Raw genomic sequence first — 10809 nt, forward strand, 5'->3', positions numbered from 1 at the left:
TAATTTTGAGTTAAAACCGATCTCCCTGCAGAAATATGGTCTTGCCCCCTTAGGATATTATGAATTGCAGTTAGGACCCTTTTGATAAAGCCCTTTTTTTGGTGTTGGTTCTTATTGTAAAACATTGTTTTATTTTTATTTTCAGGAAATTTTCAACAGGGGAAATATGAACCATATTAGCTAGCTCCTCCTGAGGAAAAAATAAGAATAGTTAAGAGCTTGCATATACATCAAGTAGCAAACTTATATACACTACAAATAGTTTTGTTGATATTAGTAAATTATTATTTCCTGAAAAATTATAGATATGTACTTCAGTTTTATGAGAATATGCTTAAATGTATTATCTATACTTCATAAGCACTTAACGGATTTACAGAGAATATTGACTTGAAATTGCTCAATCCCTATCCCAAGTAACTTCCATAACTACCAACGACTCTTTGTAATTAAAAACAAAACAAAACAAAAACCTTTAAAAATAGATACACAACCTAATTAATTAAAATAATGAGGGTGAATTTGATGTAATGGCAGTTAAGGTGGGAGGGATTACATTAAAATTTTATAGGTAGTATTAGCAATTCCGTTTTCCTGTTATGTCATTATTTATAAATATACTTAAAAATTGCTGGAGCTTTGACCAGAGGTTGATGATGGTAAACCTAATTGTCTTATTTTCCCAAATAGAACTTGTAATTGTTTTTCTTTTATGCAGTTATGTTTCTTTTAATCTAAAATTAGTTGACAATTATAAAAACAAGTTTGCTAAGTTACATCAGTGTACCTAACACAATACGGCTATTCTGTGTGAAGGATTCTTATCAAAAGGATGCTCTCGGGGTGTCTGGGTGGCTCAGTTGATAGAGCATGCAACTCTTGATCTTGGGGTTGTGAGTTGGGTGTAGAGACTACTTAAAATCTTAAAAAAAAAAAGCTCTTTAATTTTCTTTCTCACCCTTTTGTTTTCAAAGAGAAACTGGTAGTCTGGGTAGATTCAAGGCGTCTTTAAGAGAAAATGTCTTGGGGAGCCCCAAGGAACTGATGAAGTTAAGTGTGCCATCATTAGTGTATGCTGTTCAGAACAATATGGCTTTCCTAGCTCTTAGCAATCTGGATGCAGCAGTATACCAGGTAAGTGGAGGTAGATGACAATGAAAAGTGAAAAGTAAAATCTCAAGTTAAAAAACAAAAAAAAAGTTTTTATGGTGAAAAGACTTATTAGCCCTTTATCACATTGTTTTTTTCTCCATAATTCTATTAATATCAAATATTTGTGTCAGACAATAATGTTATGAGTTCATTAATTTATTGTTTTGTTTGTAGGTGACCTATCAGTTGAAGATTCCCTGCACTGCTTTATGTACTGTTTTAATGTTAAACAGGACACTCAGCAAATTGCAGTGGATTTCAGTTTTTATGCTATGTGGTGGAGTCATACTTGTACAGTGGAAACCAGCTCAAGCTACAAAAGTTGTGGTAAGAAACAAAACGTTCACCAGAATAAAAGAGAACACTTCCTTAATCTTATAACACTTTAGACCATCACATTGATGAATGTAGTACATTTCTTTGAAAATAATCTTTGCCCTACAGATAGGCTTTTTTTACTCCCTTATAATGTTATTATTAATAATATAACTTAATTGTCCCCCTTCCTCTATTTTTCTGGAGGAGAATATGCATAAAATGTTAGACATGGAAGGTACCTTAATGTAATCAATCCCCTTCATTTTATGGATGACAAAATTGAAGTCTTTTTTTAGACAAATCCCAGAACATTAAAAAAAAAAAGTTTATTCATCTATTGTGAGAGAGAGACAGAGCTCATGTGTGCGCGAGTTGGGGAAGAGCAGAGAGAATCCCAAGCAGGCCCCACGCTCAGCGTGGAGCCCGATATGGGGCTCGATCCCATGATCACAATCTGAGCCAAAATTAAGTCAGTTGTTTAACTGACTGAGCCATTCAGACTCCACAAAATTGAAGTCTCAAGAAGTGACTTGTTTAAAGTTACAGTTAATAGCTAACCTGTTACTAAAATTGTGCCAATTTCATACAGTTTGTATGTTCAGAACTTACAGGCCTCTTTTAGGCATTTTTCTCAAGAACACCAACACCAAGGGAAGTTTTCTTCATCTAATTTTCATCCTTTCTCTGAACTCAGAAAGTTTTTCTTGTAATCTTTTTGCACACATTCCCACTGTCAGTGATAGGGATTACAGGGGGAGTAGTGTTTTTACTGATATAACTAAAACAGGGCCAAAAGTGCCTTTCTAATTTTCAATTTAAGACTTAAATGGTACCTACCTGATTTTCAAAAATATGTTGTATACTTTATCGGTTATTTTCCCAAAGAGAATTAGGAAGTGGGACTCTAGTGAATGATCTTCAGGAGTTTTCCTTTACAATCGAATACTTTCTTCACCTTTTAGCAAATAAAAGACTATGGTTCTCCTAGAGGTATGAGGCAGCTGGAGATGTATAGAGGGCGTGTGCAAGTAGGAAGTCAGTTATTTTTTACGTAGTTTCTAGCCTAAAACTACATGGAGGATCCCCCCCCCCCCCCCCCCCCCCGGAAAATGAGGTTACAATGAATGTTTATGGTTTTACATGATATTTAAACATGCTTATATCCTGGTGGCATTTCAAAACACTGATCAAATATACACTGCACATTTAATTTAGTTGTAGACCTTGCAGAGAAAGAAATTTATTGGGAAATAAGGCAAACAAAAGTTAAATATGAACTTTAACACTTCACACCATTAGGAAAGATGTTAGGTCCACCGCACATAGGTAACGTATGTGAAAAGCTTAGTAAGCTAAAGCAGATTATTGGGCAGTTTTCCTACTTTTGGACCACTACAAAAAGTTCTTTCATATTTTAAGCAAAGTGCAGCTTCTTGTAACTGCCTCTGTTTTTTGTTCTTGTCAGAATAACTCAATTCCCTACCAACTCTATAGGATAATCCTTTGGATATTTGAGGAGTGTCACATCACCACCCTCCAGGTCTTTTTTTTCCTCCCCATTGAGACAACCTTGTTGTTTCTTTCTGTATTTTCTAGAGATTTCTTGATTCCCTTCCTCTTGCCCCAATACTTCCTTGTATTTCTCTTCTAGATGCATTATTGTTCCTCAGTAGTCTTAAAACCTCACACTGTCTCTAGCCTTTGACTGAGCAGATGAAGTGTAACTTGTGAATTACCTCTTTTGTTCTGAATACTAGAGATTTGTTAAATTATCCTATAAGTTTCTGGGGGGAGGTGGAGGGAAGATAGCCATTCAATAACTGATTATACACACAGTTTCACACAACATAGTTTATTTCAAATGTGTCATGTGCAGTGGGCTGCTTCTTCTAACCAAAATGCAGGATGTATTTTAGTATCTTGTTAGCTTTGGTTCATCATTCAGGCATTTGAGGTCCTTCCAGATCTTATTATCCATTATTAGGTTTTTGAGTGTTAGTGTTCTACAGATTCGACAAATATGTCTTTGGGTCTTCCCTGAAAATTTAGACAGGAGAGGACCAGAGTTCTGTGGCTGTGCTTTTAGATCTCTCTTTAGCTGGACTTTTCCCCCTTTTGCTCAATAATCCTTCTCTTCTCTCATAGTTTTTATAGGTCTGCCAGGAATTTGAGAGTGCTTTAGCTAGGTAGTTCTGGCTTGAGGTCTCTTGAAAGTTGCAATCAAGATATTGGCTATGGCAGCAGTCAACTGAAGGCCTGACTGGGCCTAGGGGATGTTTCTAAAGTGGCTCATTCATATGCCTAGCAAACTGGTATTGGTTGTTGGTGTAGCTTGATTTTATTCCATTAGCACTTTGCTGTATGAGAATTCACTCAGCTATGGATAGAATTGTACTACTATTCTCAATACATTTCTGTCTTGTTCACAAAAATATTATGTAGATTTGTCTTTTTTTTTTTTTAAATATACTGTCTCTATAGAATTCCCCTCATCATACTAACTAGGAATCCCTTCATAAGGAAATTTGCTATGTCTCATTCTTAGGGAAGCCATATTATTTTCTAGTGATGACCATTAAACTTTTTATGTCATCTGTTCATGCGTTTTGCTAGTAAGTCATTAATAACAATAACAGTTGCAATCACTTAGACCAAGCTTTCTCTCTCAGACATTTAACATAAAGCAATACTCACCTATATCAGGCTGTTTTGAATAAGGTATGTGCTTGTCATAGTATAGTCATGTGTCTCTACTCTTTAGTTTCAGTGTTACTACTGAGATAGTATTTATCTCTGAGGAAAGACTGATGAAAGTTCCTTAAGGGTTAGTTTAGGGAAGAAAGAGAAAATAAAGTTGAAATAGGTTAGGGCACATATACATGCATCTTTTAGCACAGAATTATGATTATATACATCTGTCAATCTCTCTCATCCATGAACTGTTTAAGAACCACAGCTGTGTATCATCTTTTATTTTTATTCATTTAGTACATAAGACAGCATATCTGGTACATAGAAGGATACTATTAATATTTGATAGAAATTTAGTAAAGTAGGAAATCTTAAAGTCGTTACTTCATTTTGCAGGTGATAGGAAATACAAGAGTTAAACTGTTACCATTTCTGTGATTGAGGCTATTAGGGCTTGAGTTAAGGTGGTGGCAGAAGTTAAAATTAAGAGGCAGGCTTCAATGCAAAATTCTGTGCTAGGATGACTGCCTGCCTGTTATTAGGAATAGGCACACATGTTCGGTAAGCATGGCTGCAATTTGAGGGACAGCTTTTTAATTTAAGTGCTTTGGTTAATCTCTGGGATGGCCTTTTGTTTGTTTCTATCTTAGTCTGTAGACGAGCTGTGTCTGATGTGGCACATACTTTCAATAGAACCATAACAAATTTTTGTAGTCATTTGATCTCTTGGATGAATTCTATTTATGAGTCACTAATAACTTTTGAAACATTATTGCAGGTGGAACAGAACCCATTGTTAGGGTTTGGCGCTATAGCTATTGCTGTATTGTGCTCAGGATTTGCAGGTAAATTATAAATGCATTGCTTTATTCTGTTAAATTTTCTAAAAAAACATTAATAGGGATCTAGTTTATATTATTTTATTGTAACCATTTTATTCCCAATAAGGCTTATCTTACTACTTATAGTTTTGTGTCAGCTGTTTTTTCAGCAAATGTGTGGTAGTGTTTAATTCGGTTCAGACCTAAGACATTACTCATACTTGCAGTAATCTAAGAACATATTTAGGTCATGTTGACCATCTTCAGTCCAGATAAGAACCCAAAAGTGAACAAAGACTTCTAACAATGGACAAGTTAGCAGTTAGAAAGCTCCAGTACCTCTTTCCATTTCCTGGAAGTGGCACTATCTTCAGGCAATATCCTCTTGCTGTGGGATATGAAGTCGCCAGCTCAGTATCTGTTTTTTCCTGTTACCCTCAAGTTCTTCCTCTAATAGATTAGGAATTATGGAGTAGGGAGAAAAGGGGGTGGGGTGGAGAGTACCTCACCGAAAAGTTAATACATAAAAGTAACAGCCAAAAAGGGAGGGATGAAAACCGAAATCATTAACATAAAATAAACATGGAAGTCTAGAGTCATATGTGTAGGAACAATCCTCCACTTAATCAAGAAGAGACAAGGTGTGAATGTTCAGTGCAACATGTTTTAGAAATAGTTCCAATAGAGAAGAACCTGAATTTTTTTTTTAGTAAAGAGTATATTAGTCATAGCTATGTTTTTATTATTTATCTTTATTTGTGCTATTTCAAGAGTTAGGATTCTTTTTATTTTTGACTAGGAAAGTAGGCTGGATGTGGAAGTGAAATATTGCTTGTGAAAAAGATCTTTGATAAAAGGGGAAGATCTAAATTGAGACATATATTTAATGATAGCATCATGCTAAATTTTTATCCTTAGGAACTAGCAAATTAGAAATAAAAATTGAGTTACCCAAGAAATATGCTATTAGACTTTTAAAAATGGGAATAGGAATAACCATTACATGTTTCTTTCCATTCTCTGGCTCTAGCACACATTCACCAAAAACAGCCCTTTTTTCCATTATAATTTTTAGTTGATTAGTATTTGGCAGTTTCTAAGTCTGTAATTAATGTGTTTATAATGAAAATCTTTAATATCCTTGAATGTCTCCATGTGTTCACTTTAAGTATAAAACTTAGTGGTATGTGATTTTGCGTGTGTATGATGAGTCATTTGCTTTTCTGGAGTATCTGGAAAAACTATGGACCCTCAACCCCAAGAAAATGCACATACATACAAAATGTATTATCTAGTGAGTGAGTTCATGGTTTTTCTGACATTGTTTAAGAACTTGGTTTGTGGAACCTTGCTTTAAAGGAAAATGGCTTCACTCAGCAATTTCTATTTAAATTTTATTTTGGTTGTGTTACTCTGAAAAAAATCCCAAGCGGTTATTATATAGGTTATTTTGTAAAGCTGGGAGTTTTCATTACTAGGCAGATATTAGAGGGATATGATTAAGATAATTGACTCTAATAGTATAGTTTTCCTGCTGACCAAAAGAAGTCTATTATTGGCATTAACAGAAAGCTTCTGTAATCTTACTGCTACAGTAATGGGAGAAATTGTTCTTAATAATTTATGAGTTTCCTGTTGTATGTGGGTTAGAAAATTCCCTCTTAGTTACTAATTTTATATGCTCTATAAAAATACATGTTGCTAATGTCAAAATGCCATGTGTCACAACCAGCATAATAAATGTGCACTTGATGTAAAATGTGTTTGTTCCCTGAATCATATACTTTATGACATTGTCATAAGTCTGGGTTATTGTTCTAAATGAAGGGAATTTTAAATTAATTTTTAATATCTTTCATATTTGCATATCTAATTTTTTTCCAGGAGTGTACTTTGAAAAAGTTTTAAAGAGTTCAGACACTTCCCTCTGGGTGAGAAACATTCAAATGTATCTATCAGGGATTGTTGTGACATTAGTTGGCGTCTACTTGTCAGATGGAGCTGAAATTAAAGAAAAAGGATTTTTCTATGGTTACACATATTATGTCTGGTTTGTCATCTGTAAGTATCCAGGAATTAACAAGTTCTGGGTAGATCCTTTAAAAAAAAAAAAAGTCTGTTTTAAGCCTTTGATAGCATTTTGAAATTGTTCCTCTGCTACTGTGAACACGTTTGAAAATGTAATTTTGGTTTTATTGACTGACTTTGTGGCGTAACTCTCCCAAAGCAATTTTGCCTTCACGATCAGTAGTATCTAATATGTTAGCAATAAATGTGTACAATTTAGTAGTAGAGCACATAGCCCTCTGGGCATGTGAAAAACAATGTTGTTTTATAGGAACTATTACTCGATTTTAGTACAAACTCTCTCAGATGGCTGCTTCTAAGGAAAATCGTATTTTCCTAGGTAAATTAGTATGGCATCTCTGGGGGTGAAAACTGCTTCACCATCATAGAATGTTTCATTTTTTGAGTGTTAAGATTTTCTTTCTTTCTGTATACAAGTTCTTGCAAGTGTTGGAGGCCTCTACACTTCTGTTGTGGTCAAGTACACAGACAACATCATGAAGGGCTTTTCTGCAGCAGCAGCCATTGTCCTTTCTACCATCGCTTCAGTGATGCTATTTGGGTTGCAGATAAGTATGTCTTAGTTTGTATTTTTAAGTTTTTAAAAGAGCTTCTCACTTCCTTGACTCATTAAATATGGCAGTTGGTCATAAATTCCTTGTTTTGTTATAGTTTATTCTACAAATGCAGAAGTTCATTATCTTATGGGATGTGGGTCAGCAGTACTGAGGTTGTTTCCATGGTCCTAGAGCTTAGCTGAGGGGTACTGGTTCTACTGAAAGTGACAGGGCTACTGAGTTACTACAAAGAGCCTTTCTGTAGTCAGGACCTCCCTGTTTCCCTGGTTTTAGATACAAGACAACCTGAATACTTCTTGGTGAATATAGTATGATTAGGTTTGCAAGGAAATACAAGGACTTTAGGGAATGATTATTTTCAGCAGTGCAGTTACAGTAAACAAGGCTTTTTATGAGGGGGAAAGAACAGAAAATTCTTTCATGTCCCCCTTAGTTTGTACCTTCCTAACTTTTGGACGTAGGTATAAAGGTATTTTTGTTTCTTATAATATGTAATTAGTACAAAATTCATTATGATAGCTGGCATTCTGGCACCATCACTGTACTAGTCCTTCTAATATAGACTTCCCTAGCCTACACCCAGCATTAAGTTGGATCCTGAATTATTTAACATTTCAGGGTGCTGTAATAATCATTTTCCTTACTGATCAATTATACCACAATCTGTGAAATATCGGCAATAAGTAAAAGAAACAGACTTGGCCTGTATTTATGTTTGATTTTAAAATTGACTATTGTTATAAATGCAAATAGAGGAACATCAAGCTTGTAGAAATCTTTAAAAAAATTTATTAGTTGTGCAACTTTGGGGAAGTTACTTAACCTGTGTCTCAGTTTCTTCATCTGTAAAGTGGGACGGATAGTCTCCTAGGGTTGTTTTAGGTAAAGTGATTAGTGCCTGGCACCCAGTAAGTATTCTGTCGAAGGCCAACCACTTACCATTTCAGTATCACTACTTATAGGCCCTCCTTTAGATACATTTCTTACCTGATTTTGGTGAACTTTTAATTGTACTTCTGATCCTTATGCTCAACAAATCCTTATGCCTTTTCTCCTAAGGAATACTTGGGGGCAGTAAAAAAAAAAATGCTTTTCAATTAGAACACCTTACCAATCTTCCAGTTTTCTATTTAGATTTAACTTACCTCCCCCTTTTTTTTTTTTTGACGGGAAAGCTAGACTTCTCTTGTTAGGAGTGAACTAATAAAATCATAGCTTGATGTCATTTCTCTGCAAGCCATTTTTAAAACTGATAAGATTGTGCTGTTGTACTCCATACAGAATTTGGTTCAGTTTGGAACAATATACAGTTTTGACATAGATTTTGACATAAACACTTATGTATGAAATGCTTACTTGTCAAGTTTGGGCAAGTTGTAATTTATGTCCTGATTTTCGGGATTAAGACCAAAACAAAGAAAAAAGACAAGGCTAGCAGAAAATGAAATTGTACTGTCATCATTTCATCTCCTTTTCAGAAATCTTCATTTTGAGTCATTGGTTACTTAACTCGAAATTTTGTGCTCAACTACCTTTTACTCTAAATTTTTACAGGTTTCTAGTACCATGGAAAAGCCACATTCCACTGCTCTTTTTTAAATTACAGCATATAGTGCGGGGTGGTGGTGCCTGGGTGGCTCAGTTGGTTGAGTGTCGAGTCTTGATTTGGACTCCGGTCATGATCCCAGGGTTATGGGATTGAGCCCCATGTTGGGCTCAGCATGGAATCTCCTTAAGCTTCTCTTAAAAAAAATAAATAAATAATCTTTAAAAATTTAGCATATAGGGAAGTTAAGTATGTTCTTTGTCAGTGGTCTGGGACAGGCATACTCGTATTCTCACAAAGCATACAGTCTCTTTGTACCCTTTTTGGGGGTGGAGAGCCAGAATTGATTCTCTCTGTAAACCTTACCATCTATAAAAATAGAACACTGATAGATGTATTTTCCATATGATCTAATGGTATAAACCTATAATCGAAAGATTTCAAAATTTAAAATGGATTATTGTTATATAGTTTTAAGGACACAGATACAGATTAATTTTTTTTTCTTTTCAGCACCCACCTTTGCTCTGGGTACTCTTCTTGTATGTGTTTCTATATATCTCTATGGATTACCCAGACAAGACACTACATCCATCCAACAGGGAGAAACAACTTCAAAAGAGAGAGTTAGTGGTGTGTGATTTCAGCCTCAAAAGACTCTTACCAAGACAAAAACTGTTTGCATTAAACTAGAGCCTTAAGTCAATCCGAGAAGGTAGCTTAAACAAAAACATGTTAACTGTGTCATAAGAATTAAGAAGAAAGCTATCTGAATGAACTGCTACAAAGATTTAATGTGACCTGTTTTGGGTCAACCTGTTTTGTTTCAGAATGAAAGACTTTTATTGTATATATAATGTATATAGAAAAGTATGGAGAGGGTATGATATTACAAAAAAATCATGTGAGGATACAATATTCAAGTAACAAGGTTTGGGACAAGGTTAAGGGTTAAAGTGCCAAAGCCATTTCTGTACGAACTGTTTTCTTGTTCAGGAACCAGGGGAGAAGGATGACCCCTCCTTGTTCTCCAATTCATGTACAGTATTTCATCCCAGCAGCAGTTAAGACCCAGCTAGCTCTTTTCTTACAAAAGAGAGGCATAACCAAGCCAGGCTAGTTCAGAAACAAACTGAATGTTTAACTTCTCAAACTGAATCTATTTCATAATGCAGGCAATGACTTCTGGGTGGTGACAGAGTACTCCTGTTAAGTGCTGTATTTGTGCCATTCATTGTCTGGATTCGTATTTCTTTGCTGTTAGATGATCTACTTTTCTTCAAAAAATATTTCTAATGTCACTTTTGTACTTTTTTTTATAAAGTATGTTTAAAACTATTGGGCTGTCAATAATTTGTGAAATTTTAGTGTTTTTAAAAAATTTTCTATAATGTTAATGGGGAAATTCAGCAATAAACTTAATTTATATGCAATCTGTGATCACTTTTTGTATCATGATTATGACCATTAAAATAATGCAAAATGTAAAAAAAAAAAAAACACCAAAAACATTAAATTTTTCATTTTTTCTATGTTGGAACTGTATCAGTTAGGGTTCTCTGATGACATATAAACCAACTCTTGGCAAACCTGAAGCAAAAAAAAAAAGTTTATAATTTATAAGAAAGACTACAAT

The 10809-nt window shown here is 34.7% G+C and overlaps 1 protein-coding gene across 1 annotated transcript in view; it reads left to right on the forward strand.

The window, feature by feature from the left end:
- The window catches only part of SLC35A1 (solute carrier family 35 member A1), a 55047-nt gene extending 44441 nt beyond the window's left edge, over window positions 1-10606 (forward strand). The window contains exons 5-10 of the mRNA XM_047860403.1: window positions 975-1134; window positions 1327-1479; window positions 4940-5006; window positions 6867-7043; window positions 7488-7622; window positions 9687-10606. Of these exons, the coding sequence (XP_047716359.1) occupies window positions 975-1134; window positions 1327-1479; window positions 4940-5006; window positions 6867-7043; window positions 7488-7622; window positions 9687-9814 (820 nt within the window). The 3' untranslated portion in view covers window positions 9815-10606. The remainder of the gene's footprint in view (window positions 1-974; window positions 1135-1326; window positions 1480-4939; window positions 5007-6866; window positions 7044-7487; window positions 7623-9686) is intronic.
- Window positions 10607-10809: the final 203 nt, after the last annotated feature.

The sequence above is a fragment of the Prionailurus viverrinus genome, chromosome B2 (genome assembly GCF_022837055.1).
Source record: "Prionailurus viverrinus isolate Anna chromosome B2, UM_Priviv_1.0, whole genome shotgun sequence".
Classification (NCBI taxonomy): Eukaryota; Metazoa; Chordata; class Mammalia; order Carnivora; family Felidae; genus Prionailurus; species Prionailurus viverrinus.